General features: G+C 47.7%; 2 protein-coding genes and 1 pseudogene across 2 annotated transcripts in view; 2 read left to right on the top strand and 1 right to left on the bottom strand.

Annotated features, from left to right (window-relative positions):
- The window catches only part of LOC136331896 (leukocyte immunoglobulin-like receptor subfamily A member 6), a 153204-nt gene that overhangs the window by 100897 nt on the left and 30871 nt on the right, over positions 1-21436 (bottom strand). The gene's annotated exons all lie outside the window — the stretch shown is intronic.
- On the top strand, positions 541-12458 carry LOC136328803 (killer cell immunoglobulin-like receptor 3DL1). Its single transcript, XM_066264802.1, is given in 12 exon segments — positions 541-649; positions 1425-1482; positions 1484-1665; positions 1668-1715; positions 3037-3189; positions 3192-3272; positions 3563-3610; positions 4173-4223; positions 6531-6653; positions 6785-6837; positions 11296-11350; positions 12370-12458. Coding segments are annotated over 12 exon segments (1050 nt in total).
- LOC136331903 (leukocyte immunoglobulin-like receptor subfamily A member 6) lies at positions 12349-20743 on the top strand (annotated as a pseudogene).

Raw genomic sequence — 21436 nt, 5'->3', positions numbered from 1 at the left:
ACATCAATTTGTTGATCCACTTAGTTGTGCATTCATTGGTTGGTTCTTGTCAGTGCCCTGACTGGGCTCAAACTCACAAGTGTAGCGTATGGGGACAACCTTCTAAACAACTGAATTAACAGGGCAGGACCAAATTATTCAACATTTGATCAGCACTCTAAGAGTAATTTGTGTTCTGGAAAGACCGGCCATGTCCATGCAGCGTTGGGCTGTGTCCCTTGTCCCCCATCAGGTCACCCTGGGCACTAGCAGACTCCAGTCTGGGGAGAAGTCTTGGGAGAATGAAAAGGAGGAGAAGCCCCCCAAGTGGAGGGAGATGGGGTGTAGCTGCCCATTTTCATCTCTAAGTCAGTGACTCCTTTTCACCCAGGTGGACACAACAGGCCCTCCCTGTCAGCGTGGCCAAGCCCTGTGGTCCCACTGGGAGGTCGTGTGACTCTGAAGTGTCACTCTGGACATTTCTTTACCACATTCAAGCTAATCAAGAGAAATAAAGCCAACATTTGTGATATCTGGAAAAATATTTTCAACAACATCACCATGAGCCCTGTGACCACAGCAAACACAGAATCCTACACATGTTCTGCATATTACAGCCACACATCCATGTGGTCACCACAAAGTGATGCCCTGGAGATCCTGGTCACAGGTAGGAGATGTCCAGCCCAGCCCATGACACCCCTGTGAGCAGACAGACTCAGATGCAGATGGAACTAAGAGTTATGACAGGGTTCCTAGTCAGGACTAAGCATGGATAGAGATCCAGGTTCAATAATGTAGAGATAGGGTGTATAATCAGATCCCAGGTGAAGGAGGAGGAGCCAATGAGCAGGACAGACAACCCAGGGATTAGCAGGGGGAAAATGCTGCTACCTCCTGCCAGCAGGGAGGACCCAGGAAGAGGATGTCACCTGACTCCAGCACCAGTGACCAGTTAGGGAGGTTGTACCACTGTCTTAGAGGAGCTAGAACTTTAGAGAAGCCAAGGTCACCTGACCAGAGGTCCCCAGAGGCCTGTGCATGAATTGGATGCTGTTCACATTCATTTCCATCTTCTTCCCCAGTGTCCAGCCTGCCGTGTCCTTTGCTCTAGGAGGTGTGTGCAGGGCCAGGATATGCACCCTGCAGGTCACCCCAGCCCACACACAGGTCAGGGAGTGGCAGAATGAGAGTGGATCAAACAGTCATTCAGCTTAGAACCAGAGGAGGTCAGGGTTTTCAGACAAGACAGACAGAGAAGCAGGTGGAGGTGAGGCTGTGAGATCCAGGCTGTGAAAGTCATAAGCCAAGCTGGAAAGGACGCTCAGAGAAATTGCAACACAAAGACATAGGAAGGGACTGAGATACTTTGCACTGAGGGAGATAAACATCAGAAGAAGGAGCAAGGAGGATGACGCATGGCCACTTACCCCCTTTCTTCCCAGGTGTGTACACAAAACCCTCCATCTCAGCCCACCCAGGCTCCCTTGTGCACACAGGAGAGGCTGCACTGCCACTCAGAACTAGCGTTTGACACGTTCGTCCTGCACAAGGAGGGAGATGGAGGGTATCCCAAGCAATTTGTGGAGAAGCTTTCTGACAGGGATTCAGAAGCCCACTTCTCCATGGGCCCAAAGACATCCACATGTGCAGGAACCTACAGGTGCTGCGGCTCTCTCAGTCACTCCCCCTGCAGTGGTCAGCCCGCAGCGATCCTCTGAAGGTTGTGATCACAGGTGAGTGTGGCCCGACCAGCCCCCATTCTCTTTGTCCCTTGGGAGATTTATTTATTTATTTATTTATTTATCTATTTATCTATCTATCTATTGTATTTTTGTGAAGTGAGAAGCAGGGAGGCAGAGGGACAGACTCTTGCATGCGCCCAACCAGGATCCCCCCAGCATGCCCACCAGGGGGCGATACTCTGCCCATATGGGGCGTTGCTCTGTTGTGGCTGGAGCCATTCTAGCACCTGAGGCGAAGGCCATGAAGCCATCCTCAGCACCTGGGCCAACTTTGCTCCACCTCAGTCAATGGAGCCTTGGCTGTGAAAGGGAAAGAGAGAGACAGAGAGGAAGGAGAGGGGGAAGGGTTGAGAAGCAGATGGGTGCTTCTCTTGTGTGCCCTGGCCGGGAATGGAACCTAGGACTTCCACACACTGGGCCACGCTCTACCACTGAGCCAACTGGCCAGGGCCTCCCCTGGGAGATTTAAATGGTAACATGGTGCTGAGAACATTGTTAGTACAGGGAGAGATAGACAGACATTCAGACAGTAACACACTCAGAAGAGGGAGTCTGTGAGGAAAGGATGTCAGAATGTGTCACAATCAAAAGGAAAAACAAATTGCCCATTGACAGAGACCCAAACAGACACTGAGAAAGATGGGCCGAGAAAGATATGAGCATGGGGACGAGGACTGTATTCCCAGATCATAAACAGAGTAACAACTGGGGGTTGGTTTTTCATTTTGACACCGCAACCCCCTTCCTCTGCTGTGAGACCAGTGACCCCCCACACAACCCTCAGCCAGACCTGTGAAATGTACAATCAGGTATTAGGACCCGGAGTAGTTGCTCAATGACCTTGTTTAACATGTTTGTGTGGGGGGTTTTTGCACAAAGAGGGAGGAGTAGTCCCTCCTGGTGCAGGACCAGGCTGGGCAGGCCTTGCAGAACGAGGTTCCCACAGATCCTAGTGAGATTCAGGCAATTTTCACTCCATAATCACTTTGTTTTGAATCAAGAATTCTGAGGCTAATTCCATGTTTTGGGGAGCTCATGAAGTGTCCTGTAATTTCCATTATTTGAGACAATCTCTAATGGGTTTCAGGGGCTTTATGTACAAAGATACATGTGGAAAGCATAAAAAGTTCAGGAAAAATCAGAGTCCAACACACACACACACACACACACACACACACACGAGTCAACATTGCAGAGATCAAAGTGAGTTGAGAGTCACTAGACAACACATTAGGGACAGGAATGAATCCATCATTCTCGCCCAAGGACAGTTAAGGTTGTGGGCTAAGACCAAGGTCTCTTTTTCTCCTAGGAATATACAAGAAACCATCTGTCTCAGCCCAGCTGGGCCTCACAGTGAGAACAGAGAATAATGTGACCTTGTCCTGCCACTCTGAGAGCTCACATGACACGTACCATCTATGCCAGGAGAGCGAGGCCCATGGATGCTGGCTCACTGGAGGGCAACATTCCAGGCTGAGTTCCATCTGGACCTTGTGACCCCAGCCCACAGAGGGACCTACACATGCTATGGCTCTTTCAATCACTCTGCCTAGGTGTATACACACATATATATTTTGTTGTTGTTGTTGTTGTTGTTGTTGAGACACCTTAGTTGTTCATTGATTGCTTTCCCATATGTGCCTTGACCGTGAGGCTACAGCAGACCTAGTAACCCCTTGCTTGAGCCAGCGATCTTCGGTCCAAGCTGGTGAGCTTTGCTCAAACCAGATGAGCCCGCGCTCAAGCTGGTGACGCTGGGGTCTCGAACCTGGGTCCTCCGCATCCCAGTCCGACGCTCTATCCACTGCGCCACTGCCTGGTCATCAATCACTCTGCCTATGCATGGTCAGACCCAAGTGACCCACTGCACCTTTCTGTCACAGGTAGGAACCTGCTATCTGTTCCCATGTTACGAGACACTAAACCATGGAGCTACATCTGATGGGCATATGGCTGGTGATGGGCACCCCAGCGACCTGGAGAAAAGAAGCAATGGGAAATACAGGGATAGAGTGTAAAGATGGTGAGCAGGGCACCTTCACACCTTCCTCCATTCACCTTGGGGCCGATGAAAACCCAAAAGGTGGAGGGGCTGGATGTAATTAGGGGAGATCAGATATTGCCTCAACCCCGTACCCTTCTTTGTTTCCCAGAAACACCTTCAGACACACAACTGGTTTCTGCATTAAGGAGCATAGCTATTCATCACCCAAGGGGTTATGTCTCCTGACCACAGCTCTCTGTCACCAGGCATATCTTCTTTTGCCTCTTTCCATCACATTTCAGCAAGGTGGTCATCCTTCAAGACACTCAGGGCGAGGGACCCAGAGGCCCCACCAAAAACAGCGTGACAGATGGGCAGGGAGCCAACCTTCTTGAAGGCATTGTCCTGTATCAGTAGGGTAAAAAAGGATGCTAATGACACTTCTTGGTCTCTTTTTCTAGGATTTCATACAAGTGTCTGCTTGTCAACCACAGAACCAAGCACTACACAAGGTGAGCAAAGATTCCTCTTTATTTGGTCCATGGTCCCTGGGAGACAGGGGCTCCTCTCTAAGTGTTGGCTCTGCCACCTCCCAGTTCTGTGACCTTGAGCTAGTGAACTTTCCCTTGTGAGTCCTAAATTTTCCATCAGCACTTGTGACTGTGGTCAGCACAGGAGTCGGAGAAGGCATTCAGCATGCAATGCTGTGAGACTATGGGCTTCTCACTAGAGATAGAGGGATAATAGTGACTGACTGACTCTATGCTGAGGAGAGAGTTTTATCCTCCCTTCATGTGGGCCTGCAGGAATGGACATGATCAGGGATGGGAAGGATTTCAGAAATGTCACAGAGACCAGATGAAATGCACAAAGGGGCTGAGGGGAAGCAACAGCCCTAGTCAGCAGACTGAAACCCTGAAGCCCATCTCCCAGCCTTACTGAGATATTTATTAACCAGTACAAATAACTCAAGGAAGCAGACAGCAGAAGTTTTCAGGGGGTGAAGTAAAGGACAAGGAACATGCTGAGTCCTAATCTCTGTTCTCAGAGCCTAAACATATTCTGTGTTGCTGAATCTTATCCTGCTATTTTGCTGTTTGCAGCCCACATTGTTTCTAGTGCTGGTCAGAGAGGCCTCTGGACTCTCATCCACTCAGGGCTTTGACCATAGGTTGCCTCATTGTCTCTAATAGTTATTCTAACTCTGCATGTTTTCCATGCACACGTTCCCATGCAGGAATGCCTTAAATATGTACTGTCCATCTGTCTGTCATCTATAGACTTCATATTCAACAGCTAAAGTGTGCTTTTGCAGATCATATTCTAGGTGTGTGTGGAAAAAAGAGAAACAGTATGATAAATAAGTGAATGAAAATTAATTGATTCACTAATTTATGCACATTGAGATAGGTCCTGTGTTAGGGAAACTGGAAGTAGATAATTGAGAATGAGTGGAAAGGGAGACCCTAATGAGGGAGATATTTTGTGTGGCATTGAAGAACAACAACAAAAAAGCTACTCTTGAGAAGACTGGTGGGCCGATATTTCCTACCAGGGGAACAGTAAATGTCATGAACCCAACATGATAATGAGGTTGGGGTGTCAAACCACATGTGTGCCTGACGTGTGGTGTGCAAGGTAGAGTGAAGAAAGCTGGTGCATGTCAGGGAAAGACTGAAAAGCAATAATAGAGTTTGGGTTTTTATTCTGTCTAAAATAAGGAAACATTAAAATATTTATACCAGAAAGGTGGCATTGGGTACATGATATTTTCAAAGCAAGAAATTGCAGGTGCAAACAGAATTTATTCAGGGGAAAATGATTGGAAGCCATGAGTCTGATGGGAGGCCATGACAGTCCCGGTAGAGAAAAGTCATGGCAGATTAGCCAGGAAGGTGCTGGGGAGAAGTTGAGTAGGTGGATTCTGGACAGACTCAGAGGTTGACTCAATATGTAAAATCCTGCAGAATATACATTTCATATTTCTCAGCTGGTGACCTTGGACTGATTTGTCTCTGCAGTTTCTGCAGCATGAAGTGAAAACACATACTTGGCTGTCAGAGAAAGTAAGATCTGGGCAGGGAGCCCAGTGTGGGAGAATGGTAGAGTCCTTCAAAGACAAAAGATTGAGTCAGATTTGGGGGCTCTACCAACAGCTCTTTTAGTTTTAGTGACTAAATTTTCTCAGCTATAACGGTAGGCTTATAGTTCTCCCTGTATGACTTTACTGAGAATAAGATGGATTCAGTAATGTGAAAGTTTCATGGTATCAGAAGGACCCAGGCACAGAGAAGGTGCTGGTTATTTGATATATCAATATGATTTCCTTCTTTGTCTCAACCAGAACCCTTGTTTATTTTGGGGAAGGGTATCACCATTCTTCAGAGCAAGTTCAACACTGAGAACCTTGGAATAGAGACATGACCTATTCCAGCCTCAGGCCCATCCATCTCAGTTCTGAGCATGTGCAGCTGTGGTGAGGTTAGGAGGGACCAGAGGAAAGGGTAGTCAGGTGTGGCTGACACAGGGGGATCCTTGTATGAAATGCATAATGTCTCATCTAGGGGCTAGCAGGGAAAAAGTACATTGGAGCCTGGCTGACCTAGGATCAGACCTCTGCTTGTCTATACTGCCTCTTTGGGACCACTGTTATCATTTCTCATTCAATTTTTTTTTACACATATTGGAACGTGAAGAAAGTAGATGATCAGGTTTAGGGAGGTTGGAACAGTTCATCAGAAGGTATGTCATACATCCAGTGCCTATTGACAACAACAGGGAACCAGTAGGTGTAAGGCCTTTAATTTGCTTATTGACAGGGGCTCTTCATCCTCAAGAAAACTCCAGCAAGCTGTACATTCTCATTGGACTCTCCATAGCCTTCCTCTCCATTGGCATTTTCCTCGCAGCTCTTATTTGTTACTCGTGTTCTATCAAAAATTGTAAGTCTTAAGGAGGACAGTGTCCCCTAAGTGGGGAGGGGATGTGTGATTGGAGCCTTTATGTCCCCATGTACCGTGTGAGGATGTGGAAGAGTCCTCCCAAGAGACATGACTCACTCTTCCACTCACAGGTGCTGCTTTTATGGAACAAGAGCTCAAGGAAGGCCGCATGATGGAGGGCAAGGTGAGTTCTCCTGGCCCAAACCCTCTGCACATTTTAAGTTCCCACATGTGTCTCATGATTCTGCTTCAGCCCATTGTTCTCATCTTTCTTCTCTCAGGATCCTGCAGGGGAAGACACACAGGATGTAATATATGCCCAGTTGAACCTCTGGGCTCTCAAACAGAGAGAATCTACTCCTCTTTCACTGAGTCGTACATACCTTTTTTCTGAACCCAGTATCCACATGGAACTCAAGTAAACCAGCTTATGCTGAGGACAGACCTGGCCCCGGGATTCTGAGAATGCAGAGTTTAGACAAGCAAGGACCGGGATCACTTTGTGGGGAGAAATGCTTTGAGATCACTCATCCTCTTTCTCAAACTCAGCTGACACCTCTAGGTGACAACAATACTCTATAGTGGGACTATTTAACTATCCTACCGTTCCCAGAGAAGTTGTGTCCTCACCTGTACACTCTGTAAATTCAATCATTATTATCCTTTCTCTCTTTTTAAAAAATGTATATAGGAAATTAAATATAATGGGGTGACATTCATCAATGACATTATTATCCTTTCTTTATAAATTTCTCCTAAAGCAAATGATAGAAAGCCTGATGTATGTATTCTGCTAGTTAATTCTTCTAATTCTTCAATACCATTTATTAGAGAAAATATATTTTATATCTCTGGGTTCCAGTATGGCAGCACTATAAATTTATGGCTACTTAAACTAAAATCAGAATTGATCAGATAATTGTTAACATATTTTGATTTTAGTTTTTGAATGTCACCTCATTAAATTATTTTTTTAATTGTTTAAACTTTTTAAATGTAATTTTAATTTTTTAACTGAATTTATAGACGTGACACTGGTTAACATAATTATACAGGTTTCTGCTGTCGGATTCTACAACAGGCTGACAGCTGGGAGTGGTGGTGGGGCTGTTGGGTGAGGGAAGTAGAGGGATAGAGCAAGAAAGGACCAAGAAGAAAGAAAACCCATCATTCAGTGAGACAACTGTGTGGTAATTGAGGGGGTGAAGGGAAGGAGGGTACAGAGAGATAAATGGTGATAAAGACTGGGTGGGGTGAACCTACCATATTATGTAGAGAAATTTATTTTTTATTTATATATTTGAGACACAGTCTTTCATTGGTCATATTAGTTTTATTAGCCTAGGCAGGAATCTCAATATTAATGGGGAGAGTACGGAGACAATTGGACATTCTATTTATTAAAACCTGGAAAGCCTGCTTCAATAAACAGTTTTAACATCTTAGTTAATCTGCTAAAAGGCTAAAGCATTTATTGCCCTTACATCATGTTTTGGAAATCTGTTGTACCCGCCATGTCCACTATGCCTCAGCCCTCTGGGCTCAAGATTTGAGAGGAATCTTCCCAAAGGTAGTGCCGTCCACATGCTGTGGAGGGCAGGTATTACTGTGGCTGCAGTTTGAACATGTGCAGTGGAAGCCAGAACAGTCAAAACTTACTCTTTTCTATGGACCAATCATATTCCATTGTGTACATGTACCACACCTTGTTATCCATTTGTCCATTGATGAACACTTGCGTTGCTTCCATATATTTGTCACTATAAATAATGTTGCAGTGAACATAGGGATGAATATATTATTTCAAGTTAGTGTTTTTATTTTTTTATTACATGCTTAGATTAAATAAATGTAAAAACTCAGTTCCCCAGCTACACTAGTCAAAACTCAGGTGCTCAGAAGCTACATGTCACTGTTGATTGCCATGAACCACAGAGCAATTGCATGACATTTTCATCTTGGCAGAACATAAGAGCTGTTTTAGATCAATGATACCGAAAAAGAAACAGTTCTCATTCCCATGGATCTTGGTCTCATGCAGGAATTTTACAGGAAATGGTAATATTTAACATTAATTATGAGATGATCATGTCTAGTGAAATGTGAGTAACAAGCTGAATCTCCCCATGCAATGTCTTATCACTTCTTAAATTCATAAAAAAAATTCTGCCATATATAGTTTCACACAAACCCTGAGACCTTCACCTCCTGCGTGTATATTCTGTCGGTACCCACTGTCCTCTGGAGAGAAACCAGACATCCATTCTTAGCACACAGTACAACCGGGGATGTTGGTTCTGTTGACCTCTCCATCTTACCCTCTATTCTTTTACTTTCTACTTGAATCACTATCTGTGCCAACAACGCATGAACTGCCACATACAATAAACTGTCACCTGGCTCTTGGAATTGGAATTTGTTATTCCTCTACACACCCATTTCTAGCTTTCTTGAGCATTCCAGTGTGAGTGCCACTTTGATACCAGAGTCACTGTCTCACAGCCGTAGTTACTTTGCTCCCCAAGGGTTTGTGCACCCTGCCCACATGCCCCACGTGCCGACTTACAGTTGCTGGCTCTGCACCGGCCCATCGTGCCTGGACCGTGAACTGTGTGAAACAGGAGAATGAGAATTCCCTGGGACCCTGTGTTTCAGGGGCTTCCCTGTCTGTGACCCCTTCTGGTGGGTCCACTCTGAGGTCTGTGGGATCCAGGTGAAAACAAATGCTCATGGTCATGGTGCCTCCAGCATGTTTCAGCCACAGAGACACACCAAGCATTTTCTTCTCTGAAAAGCATTTCTCTCCCCAACCCTACCAATCAAAATCTCGAGGTCTTTGAAGTGACCAAGCTTCCATTGGGGCAGTGGCTTGTCCATTGAGCAGAACTTCTTAAAACACCTGGAAATAGAATTATGTGTGTGGATTGACACTGATCAAATTTCTAGGTCCATGTTTTCTCACCAGGGACAGGACCACAGCTAACTCTCCCGTCAGTGGGACACCGCAGTGATCGCCCTCCCCAAGTTCTCTCCTTCCTGGGGAGTTATTGTGCTCTGAGCTCTACTGAATCCCTGCACCGATCACCTTGGCTCCCCCACAGGCTGCTGCCAAGGCACAAAATTACTATCCGTGCAGAGCATAAACCCTGAGGGAGCAATTAGTGAGCAGTGCAAACTCTCCCATTGCCCTGGAATGTGGGTAAGGGCTCACTGTCCACCGTGCTGAAATACAAAACAGACGTGTTCACTGAAGACATTTAATAGAACGAACAAGCTGCAAATATGGAGCACAGTCTGGAGCACATATTTAGGCAAAGCAGTGTTATTTTTTATAATTTGAAGTCAGGCTCCCTAGTCCAGTAAACTTCAGACTCACCTTTCAGCTGTAGAATGGACTTGGAACAAAGAGGAAGTTCTGAGAGACACCACCCAGACAAGGTTTATGAGATGCCCCAGTGAGGTTCCATGGTGTAATGGTTAGCACTCTGGACTCTGAGATGCCCCAAGATCTGGACGACAAAACCCCATTAAAATTGTCCATGTGGATCTGAACAAGCTGACAAGAGCATTTATTATCATGTATCCAGACAGCGTGGCTTGTCCCCCACTCAGCAATGCTAAGTCATGATGGCTACATTACTTTGATTCGATTTCATTACTTTGTTGGTTTATGAGCCGATTTTCTAGAAAATGTATCTGAGACCTATAACTGTATCTAGAAACTAATAGTAATTTTAATCTCCTTCCTTTCCCCATTCTCTGTCTTAAGAGAGTATTTTAACAAACCAGCAATTGCATCTTATGCAGGAGTGACCCAGCCCGTAGTTGGGGTCTGTCCAGAGCCCTGAGCTCACTCCTGAGCACATCCTGACCTGGAAACACGTTGTTGGGCTGAGGTGCCTCGCAGTGCCCTGTGTTATACTAAACATGAGAAAAGTGCACCCAGTTCTGGGGCTTGAGTAATCTTACTATCAAAGCACTGTGGAAAGTTACTGTAAATGAGAGTGTGCATGTAAATTCTTTGTCTCTGATGAGTGACCTTTTCAGAAACTGTATTGTCCCTTATAAGGACACAATAATTTATTCGTGTGTGTTCTCACAGGAAAGCCCACAGAGAGCTCTCCACAAACACCTCCATTTTTATTCTGAAGTTAAAACCACAAAAAAAAACCTTGTTTTTTGGCTGAATGTTTGTGTAGGACTGTGTGGGTGTAAGTGTGTGTCTGTCTCTGTGTGTGTGCATGAGTGTATGAGGAAGGCAGAGGGTGAGTCTGAAGACAGTCTAAGGGATGGTCATGAGAGACCATGGTTCTCTGTCCCTGTGAGTCACTGCTTTAGGAACAGAAGACTGCAAACCTGCCGTTGCTGTGACATAGTGTCACCTCCTTCTCTGCCCCAGGTCCCACCATCATGGGCCGCAGGGGTGCCGGGGACCTCAAATGCACCTTCCAGTGCCTTGCAAACATGGTGGTGGCTGGAGTGAAGAAGAGATGGAGCCCTGATTCCTCCTCAGCCTGGTCCCTACAAAAAACCCCCACCCCGAAGCTTTATTTATTTAAAGGACAGGCTGGTCCTGGAATGTGTGGAATATCCCACAGAGAGCCATTTCCTCTTCTCTTACCCGCCTCTTATCTGCCCCCAGATTTCTGGTACTGGAACTCGGGCAGGTGTCTGGCAGGCTGCAAACACATTGGAAGGTGTGAGCTCCAATTAGTTTTCAGAATACTAAGTGAGCAACACATACATTTAGGTCTAAGTGCAACATGCCAGCATTTGGAGGAAAAGAGAGAAAAATGTGAGTCAGGGATGCAGTTCACTGTGTCCCATAGACTCCCAACTGGTCCAGCACCACAGATAAAAAATTCCATGATTTCCCCAATACACGGCAGGGGTCTCTGTCATGATTCAGGTGACTATACGAGGGTCTGAGTCTCAATATTTTCTTCACTAGATAAGTAATTTCTGCTTTTCAATTTCTCACACCTCCCAAATCTCCACCTGGCTTGAATGACAGGTTTACTGCCTCCATATCTCAGTCAAGGTACATTCTTATCACATTTGTGGGAGTGAGTGGCATCACTGTGTGACAAATGACAGTAGTGAGATCAAAAGCAGAATAGTCTGTTGAGTGACTTCCCACCATTCAGTATATGTTGGTGCCACAATTTGATATCTGACCAGCGTGTGTGCGTGTGTGTGTGTGTGTGTGTGATTGCCTTTGATCAAGACTCTTGTGGATGTCACTGTTGTCTGAATCCTGAAGAGTCCGCACGGTGTGAAGAAGAGGGTGACACCAGCATCAAGACTGCTCTGAAGAGCCTGACCAGGCGGTGGCGCAGTGGATAGAGCGTCGAATTGGGATGCGGAAGGACCCAGGTTCGAGACCCCTGAGGTCGCCAGCTTGAGCACGGGCTCATCTGGTTTGAGCAAAGCTAACCAGCTTGGACCCAAGGTCGCTGGCTCCAGCAGGGGGTTACTCGGTCTGCTGAAGGCCCGCGGTCAAGGCACATATGAGAAAGCAATCAATGAACAACTAGGGTGTCGCAACGAAAAACTGGTGATTGATGCTTCTCATTTCTCTTTGTTCCTGTCTGTTTATCCCTCTCTCTGACTCTCTCTCTGTCTCTGTAAAAAAATAAAAAAATAAAAGCTTCTTTAAAAAAAAAAAAAAAAAGACTGCTCTGAAGAGAAATAACACAAATGATTTAACCCAAAGAGAGAAAGGAGGAGGTAGAGGAGGAGGAGGAGGAAGAGGAGGTAGAGCAGGAGGTGGACGAGGAGGAACAGGAGGAGAAGGAGGAGTAGTTGGAGAGAGACCCTGCTGCTCACAGAAACAGAAACAGAAAGTCAGAAGGAAACTGTGAGTAGAACCTGCATTCCAGGGCCAGGAGGGATGGCTGGGCTCTCCGGTGGGGGCAGAGTGTATGACACAGTCCCTCCCCCAACCTCATTCATCCCCCTTCTTCTTGGCTCACTGTCTCTGAGGGGTCTTGATGACTCCAGTCAATGGAAGGAGGGAGGGAAGGTCATCTACATGTCAGTCTTTTCAACTAACATTAGGAATCTGTCCATGTTGCTCAAAACCCTTCCGTGGTCCTCATGGTCTTAAAGGTAAATTCCAGACTCTTCTTTCTAAACTAAAGGCTGTTCACGATCACCCAGATGTGACCCTCCAACCTCAGCGCTCATGTCTGTTTTCTCTATTTCACTGGAGCAGTCACCCTGTGAACACAGACACACACACACACACACACACACATACACTCTTGCACACATCACACACACACACACACACACGCCATCTGATATTGGCCATTTCCTTGCTCTCCATATCTGCTCCCACACAGCTCTGTAGAACTAGCAAATTCCTGCCTAAAGCCCAGCTGGCAGCACAGGACTAGAACCAACACTGAGATTCCTTCTTCTCATTTCTCTTCTCTACATGTGTCTGTGATTGCTGAGGACTCTGCAGGATTGCATGACAAATCTATGTGAGCACTCATGTGACAATGTTGGAAACACAAGTATTAGAATTTAATTACACTTGATACTATATTTTATTGACATAGGTTGCATTTCTCTAGTTCAATGGGACCACATGGCACATGTGATCTTCATAACTCAGTCTGATCCTAACAGTCCATTCCTATACATTCCTTTTGTCTTGTAGATGTAACCCAACATCCTTGCATGGTGGAGAGCATGCCTGTGACCCGCCACAACCTAACCCACTCCTGCTCCTGTTTAAAGAGCCTCTATGTTCTAGGATTCTCTAGAATGTTCTTCCTTCTCAAGAAGTCTCACTCTCACTTTTTAGAAGTTTGCCTCTTCAAACAGCCATTCCCTCCACCATGTCTAGTGATGGTCCCAGTTTTCTCATATTTTCTCTCATTTCCCTTTTTTCAGTAAAGTAATTGCAACAATAGCTTTAGAAGTTCCATATTCAACTAAGAAACATTCTCAAAACACAGGAAATGGGTCTCTTGGGTCACAGCTGTATTTCTGGTTCTGGCACAAGTACTCGGCAGAGAGTAGGTGATCAGTAATTATTTATTTGTGGATGAGTCAAATACCAGAAATAAATTTAGTTTGTGGGAGGCTGAGATAATAATGAATAAGTTCAATTTAGTGCCAGTCACAGATAGGGGTCAGCTCAGCACAAGAACTTGGGTCCTGTCTACTCTGAGCAGGAGATCAGACCAGGCAGAGTGCTGGGATCAGAGGAGACCGCAGGTCTGGGCTGAGTGTCTCCACAGATCCTGGACCGTGCCTGAACTCTCATCATGGAAAACCCAGAGCCAGGCCCATGGGGGAGAGGGGTGTCCCTTGCTGTGTGTCCACAGCTGTGGGAACCTGGAAGGACAGCTGTTGGGGACCGAAATATAAACAGGGTATTTTTACAATCTGGATATCTTGGGGACAGAGGTGCTGGGCCTAAACCTCCCACCTCAACTGCCTAGTTAACAACAAGCTATACCTGATTCTCGCTTGTCTCACCCATGTTCTCCAGAAGAGACTGGGAGCTAGTTTCTTATTGGTGTAAAGTTAGATTTGAATGATATGGTGGGGGTTGTCTTTGAGTTGTCTTGGAAACAATTGAATTGCTAATGAACCATCTTTCTTTCCTGAATAAAAATGGATGCTTTTCTGGAAACAGCCATGTTACAGCTCAGGAACAGTAGAGACTCTTCCCCATGCCATCCTCTCGAACCCATCTGCATGTATATATCTTTAAGTCTCTGTCTATTATTTATTCAATTCCATACCTTTTCCCATTCAAAGACCCCGTAATAGACTCGTCGTAGCTGGACCACAACAGACAGCAGCCCCTGACTCACCACATCCTGTGTGTCTCTGTCCTTCAGGCCCAGGGCTCCTCCATCTGCAGAGCGGAACACTCCGAGCAGACGCCATGCTGTCCCTCCTCTCCGCTCGTCTCTGCCTCGGTCAGTTGTGCACACGGGGAAGGGGCAGCAGGAGGGGATGAGGAGGCTACACCCTCTTGTTCATGGAGAGCCTCAGGACTCAGTCATCCCCTAGTGGACGGGGCCCTGATGGGAAGCAAACCAGCTCAAATGTCCGGGTGCAAACCTCAGACAGAAACTCTCTTCCAGGGCTGAGTCTGGGCCAGAGGACCCACGTGTAGGCAGGTGAGTCCTCCTCAGGCTCCGTGTCACCCCCTCTTACTTCACCCCCTGGGGCTCAGGAGGGAGCACAGGGGTCCTGGGATGAGGTGATAGAACAGGAGTGTGTTGGGCTGAGCTGGGGAATGAGGGAGGGTGGGTTGTTGTAATGCAGCCTCTGGTTTCCTTCCAGTGACTCACCCAAAACAGAAGGTCTGCGCCAGGCTCTGTGATCCCCTGGAGGAGTTCTTTGACCATCTGGTGTCAGGGCACCCTGGAGGCCCAGGAGTTTCATCTGTTTGAAGAAGAAAAACGTGTCCTTTCGAACTCATAGTCCCCATGGAAGCCCATGAACAAGGGTGCTTTCTCCATCATACGCATGACAGAGCATGACACAGGGAGATATCACTGTAACTACCTCAGCCCCACTTGCTGGTCAGAGCGCAGTGACCGCCTGGAGCTGGTGGTGACAGGTGAGTGGACACTAAGGGTCCCAGTCACAGGCTCTGCCCTCAGGAAAGGGGTCTTCTCTCAGGGGTCTCCCCTCTCAGGGCCCAGCCTTGGGGGACAGGAGGAAGGCATGAGCTCATCTAACATGCTGCCTCCTCCTCTCCTAGGATTCTACAGAAAACCCAGCCTCTCAGCCCTGCCCAGCCCTGTGGTGACCTCAGGAGGAATGTGACCCTCCAGTGTGGCTCAGGGCAGGGATTTGACAGGTTCATTCTGACTAAGGAAGGAGAACACAGGCTCTCCTGGACCCTGGATGCACAGTCACAATTCTTCAGTGGGAGATACCGGGCCCTGTTCCGTGTGGGCCCCGTGACCCCAGTCACAGGTGACATTCAGATGCTATGGCTGTCACAGGGACAGATGTGGCCACACTCCAGTGATGCCCTGGAGCTCCTGGTGTCAGGTGAGTCTCACTCTTCATCCATGGATTCGTTGCCATGAGTGGAGCCCCATGTAAGAGGGTGGTGAGGGGAGCACAGGGGCTCCTGGCAAGAGACACAGAGAGAGACAGTGCGACCTGGGCCCAAGATGGGAAAAGAGGGTTTATGGGAGGAGCAGCCCCTGTAACTCACATCTGGTCTCCCCAGGTGTGTCTCAGAAGCCCTCCCTCCTGACCCAGCAGGGCGCAATCGTGATCTCTGGACAGAGCCTGACCTTCCAGTGTCGCTCTGATGTCGGCTATGACAGATTTGTTCTGTTTAAACAGAGAGGATGTGACCTCCCCCAGAGCCTTGTCCTGCAGCCCCAGGCTGGGCTCTCTCAGGTCGACTTCTCCCTGGACACTGTGAGCAGCTCCCACAGGGGCCGGTACAGATGCTACGGTGGACACAACCTCTCCTCTGAGCTGTCGGCCCCCAGTGACCCTATGGACATCCTGGTGGCAGGTGAGGGGCCTGTGGGTTCAGTCAGGGACCCAGACTCTGCACAGGCCCTGCTGGGGGATCTCAGGTGGTGATGGGCAGAGTGAACGTGCAGGGTCCCAGGGAGGGAGACAGAGAGAGACAGGGGATGGGAGGGGAGGGAGACTCAGAGAAACAGAGACAGACAGAGAGGAGGGTCCTCAGAGAGATGGCTGCTGACTCTCATGTCAGAACAAGGTGGCAGGCAGCCCTCACCCACCCTCCCTCTCTCCAGGATGGCTCCCTGACAGACCCTCCCTCTCGGTGCAGCTGGGCCCCACGATGGCCTCAGGAGAGACCGTGACCCTGCTGTGTCAGTCACAGAGACCGATGGACACTTTCCTTCTATCCAAGGAGGGGACAGCTGATCCCCCCCTGTGTCTTAGATCAGAGCTCCGAGCTCAGCAGTACCAAGCAGAGTTCTCCATGCGTCCTGTGACCTCAGCCCATGGGGGGACCTACAGGTGCTACAGCTCAAACAGCACCACCCGCTACCTGCTGTCAGACCCCAATAAGCCCCTGGAGCTCCTGGTCTCAGGTGAGGGGACAGTGACCCTGTCCTTCCTGAGCTCAGTCTAAGGACCTTGTCCCCAGAAGACGTCAGACTCAGATGGGAGAGAGGGGGCTCATGGGATGATCACCTAGGGGAGGTCTGTCCCTCCTCTGCCATTCCATCTCGGTCCACTCCCTTCTACTCAGCTGGGTCCAGAATGTGTCAGGTGAGCAGCAGGAATTCTCGAGGAGGCCACAGTGCAGACATAGGAGAGAGTCTGAGTAATTTGGGGACTCCAGGGGCACCCACAGCTTCTGACCCCCTTTCTGTCCACATTCTCCTGACCCTCTGGTGTCCCAGCCCACCACCCCCAGGGCCCATCTCCACAGCTGGTGAGTCACTGAGAACTCTGCTCAGAGGGAGCACAGACCAGCCCAGGGCAGTTCTGAGGGTCTATCAGGGGATCCAATGTCCCTCAGACACTCAAGTATGGGCTGTGTCCCAGGGGACTGGGATTCATGCAGAGATGATGAGATCCACAGGGCTCCCAGGGTCCTGAGACTGGTGTTGACATGTGTGTGGTCATGGTAGTGAGATATTTTGGAATGCAATCTGTGGAGGAAACATCTGGGTTAAGGTGAAAAGATGGCAGCCCTGACCAACTACCTTTATCCTGATTCCCAGGAGGCACTGGAGATGCCCCCTGCCTCCACAGAGTCCAGCCCAAAGAGGGGTAAATGGGGGTCTCTGTGGAAAGTTGGTGGGTTTATTCATGGGGCATAGGGATGGAGTCATGCAGGGGGTCAGGCACCTGTAGAGACACTGACATATTCACACCTCCCCCTGTGTGTCCTTAATGTCCCCAACTGTGAAAGAAGAAAATCGTGGCCCAGAGCTCAGATTTCTTTTCAGTTCTGGCTCTGAGCTCCTGGGAGAGGGGGTTTCACAGGGAAGCTCTTGGGATGTGCTATTCTGAGGACTGTCTCATTTCTTAACAGTAAAAGTAAAAGTGACAGTGTACAAAGAGGGACAGACAGGACAGGGATCTGGGGCATCTGGTTCTGTCCCTCAGCTCAGACTCAGCTCAGAGGAGAGAGGGGGCAGGAGTCAGTCCTGGGTCAGCTCCTGGCTCTGCTGCTCCTGCTGTGGGGCCAGGCTGTCCCTTCTCTCCTCTGAGTGTCGGGTTCTTGTCTGTTCATCCCTGGTCCTGTCCTGCTCACAGGCTGCTGTGAGGTCAGGTGACATACGGGGCCTCACGGACTCAGGAAGGCAGGGTCCCAGCCCAGCCTGACATCCCTCTCTCTAGGACGGCTCCCTGGCAGAATCTTCTCTGTTCAGTGAGGCACTTGGTGAACTCAGAAGAGAATGTGACCCTGCTGTGTCACTCACATGTCTTAGGGTCACTTTTATTCTTCCCAAGAATAATAATTCAGCTCATCCACCTGTCGGGAGCCGATCAACGACTGCTGGCTGACAAGGTCACAGCAGGAGAAGACCCACAACTGCTGGCTGACAAGGTCACAGCAGGAGAAGACCCAAAACTGCTGGCTGACAAGGTCACAGCAGAAGAAGATCAAAAACTGCTGATTGACAAAGTCACTGCAGTGAAGACCAATGGCTGCGGGGTGACAATGTCACCGCAAAAAGAATAGGCACAACGATACTTCCCCCTTTGACTTTTTGAATTAATCTGGCCTTATATCCCCCCTTTTCTGGGTGTGTGCTATTATTTGTGGCACAGGGATAATAGTACCGTGCTTTCCCTGTAGATTCGTAGTGATTTTTTTGGAAATGAGACAGAGGGTGTGAGTTCCACAGAAAAGCCTGTAAGCCCCTTGAACTGGGCTCATAGACATAAGAGGCTGGCTATGATATCCCTCGTAAAGGGTTAAGTTTGTAGGAGAATTTCTTCTTAATCATGTTAGAAAGAATAGATTGTGACTTGTGAATGGGTAGAAGGCAGTGGCTGTGCACAGAGCACCTTTCGGCCTTCGCTTAATTCATCATTTTTCCTCCCTAGCCTTTTCATGTGATAGAGTAGAGAAACATTCCTTTCTTCTTGCTTATTTGATCTGCAGATAGTGGAACACTCTAAGAAGAATATAGTTAGAATTTACTAGTGTGTGAATATAGTAAATAAATATAGTTTAACTAGACATTAGAATCTTAGGTAAGGTGTTATAGAATGGCCCGTTGCGTGGCCTGGGATGGGAACCCAGTCAGCAAGAAAAGAATGTTTTGCTAAGAGAATTGTTTTATGACTGAAGGCAGTTGCTGGGCTTTCTCAGTGAGACACTCTCATAAGATTTATATACTTTCCCAAAAATTCTTTCTTCTGATAATGAGAGGTATGGAAGGGCATACATCGAAGCAATAGCAATTAATGTCTTCTGAAATTATGTTGCTACTAAGCTATCTTGCGAGTGCACTCTGTATATCTTTAAGTAAAAGTTACTCTTAATGTTATGTCAATTTCTTAATGGGTAAGCCTTTTGTTATCTTGTGAGAAAAGTCAGGACACTGCATAAACTCAAGGCCATTTGCCTGAGCAAGCGGTGGTCCTTTGCTACTCCCTAATGATTTTGTCTGTTAATCTCTCTCTGCCCCTTGACTCACAACAACAATAAAGTTGAGTTATTAGTTAGTACTAATCCTTTAAAAGCTTTTACCGATGTTATCGCTATTCAAGTTATTTTTTAATTGTACTTTGAATGATTTGCCACCTGTTTTGTAGTTTATAGATATAAATTAACTGTTATCTGGAAACATGTAAACATAGTGAAACAGAAGCAATGATTAATACCATGTAATTGTAACTTGGTGTGTGTGTATAAAAAAGGAGCTGTACTAGCATTTGGTAGAGATGCCTGGCAGTAAATGCTAACAAGAGAATAAAGAGAAAGAAAAGAATTCGGCTCTCTCACTCGATTTCGCCGACGCCGTCTCCTCCTGTGGGACCCCTGGATCCCCCCCGGGGCTGGACCCCGGCATCCACCCACACCTACTGTTTCTAAGTTCAACCTATTTAGCTGAGTCCAACTAGACCCAGTTCTCCATGAGTCCTGGGATGTGAACTTAGCATGGGGGGGGGGGGTGGCTAGAGGTGTAACAGCTCACACAGCACCAACCTCTACATCTTGTCACAACTCAGTGACCCTCCTGAGGCACCAACTGATCTCAGGTGAGGTGACTATGACTATGATCCTGTTTTTCCTGAGCTCACTCAGCTCAGGTCCCTGTCTCTGCAGAGTGTGAGGCAACGATAAATGAGGAAGTTCAGGGGCCCCACAGAGGATGACAGTCACCCCTCCTGCTTGGCCCCTGGTCCATCAGCTGCTGAGTAAGTGGGGTCTCTGAACTGTGAAGGAGCAAGTTTACAGGGTCTGCTCTCAGACTGAGCGCTGAGCACAGCAGTCAAGCATCCCTGTGTCATGACCATGTTTGTCACTGCTCCTGAGCTCTGGGCACAGGTCCCTCTGGTCCACAGTGAGTCCGTGCAAAGTCAGCGTCACAGGAGGCCGAGAGGACCCAATGAGGAGACCAGAGAACCTGGCAGAGGGAGACAGGGTCACTAGGGGACTATGCAGAAGTTATGACCTGAGAAGTGGGGCATCTGAGAGCACAGAACCAGGGCGAGGTCGTGTGTTTGCAAGTCCTCACTCCCTCCCTCATGTCATGGCTCTCAGAGCACCTGACACCACCAGCCCATCACCTCAAGAGTGGTGAGGAGAAGTCCTCAGTAATGGGGCTGGGCTCACAGGGTCGTGTCCTGTGATGGAAAAGTAGGAGTCCTGGGTGGACATCCAGGGTCCTGGGGTGACTTTGGCCTGCCCTGACCTGTGTGATCTCTTTGTCCACTTCTAAGACTACTCAGTGGGGAACCTCATTGGCATGGGTGTGTCTGGACTGATCCTGCTGGTCCTCGGGGTGCTGCTATTTCAGGCTCGAAACAGCCAGAGAAGGACCCATGATGCCACCAGGACGTGACCACAGAGGGCACAATGCAGTGTTCAGAGAGGTGGAGCCTTGGAGCACATGTGATGAACCAGGAGGTGGTGGGAGAAAGTCTGGACCATGTTCTGAAGAAAGTGTCTTCTGAGACTGTGCAGTGATGTAAACAGAGTTTGGGTGCAGGAAATGTCTGTGTGCTCCCTGCACGGACTCTTCCTCCATTAAATGTGTATGTTCTCTCCCTATCTAAGGTTGACTGTAACAATCCTCCATCATTCCACATGCCTGTGACATGCAGGTCCATTGCACATGACTGGTTTGGGTCCACACACCTAATACCTCATGGTCTCCTGTACCTTTTGGTCTAGAAATATTCTTTATTTCTAATCACCAAATTCCCAGATGGACAGAACAGTGTCTTTGTCTTTTTACTTCATTAACTGCATAACTGGACAAAATTAGATCTCAGCCTGGAAAAAATGAACCCAAAATGATGCCTCCCTCGACCCACCATCTCTTCCTCAGATGTCACCTGCACCATTTCCCCAGATGTCATCACTGGTGCTGTAGGGACAGCTTCGTGAAGTGATGCCTCTAAAGGCAATATTTTTAAATCATTTGATTTGTTAAATTTTCCCAGAGTCTGAATAAACATATAATCAAATGCTATTCAACCATGAGAAGGAAGGAAGTAATCTTGGATTTGGGACAATGTAAATGAACATTGAAGGCAAGTATTTTTATATGTCAGGTAAATCACACAGAGAAAAATAAATACTGAATGATCTCAAGTCTATGTGGAAACTA

The sequence above is a fragment of the Saccopteryx bilineata genome, chromosome 3 (assembly GCF_036850765.1).
Source record: "Saccopteryx bilineata isolate mSacBil1 chromosome 3, mSacBil1_pri_phased_curated, whole genome shotgun sequence".
Taxonomy (NCBI): domain Eukaryota; kingdom Metazoa; phylum Chordata; class Mammalia; order Chiroptera; family Emballonuridae; genus Saccopteryx; species Saccopteryx bilineata.
Note: the sequence above shows the minus strand (reverse complement) of the source record. Positions and strands in the feature narration are given on the sequence as shown.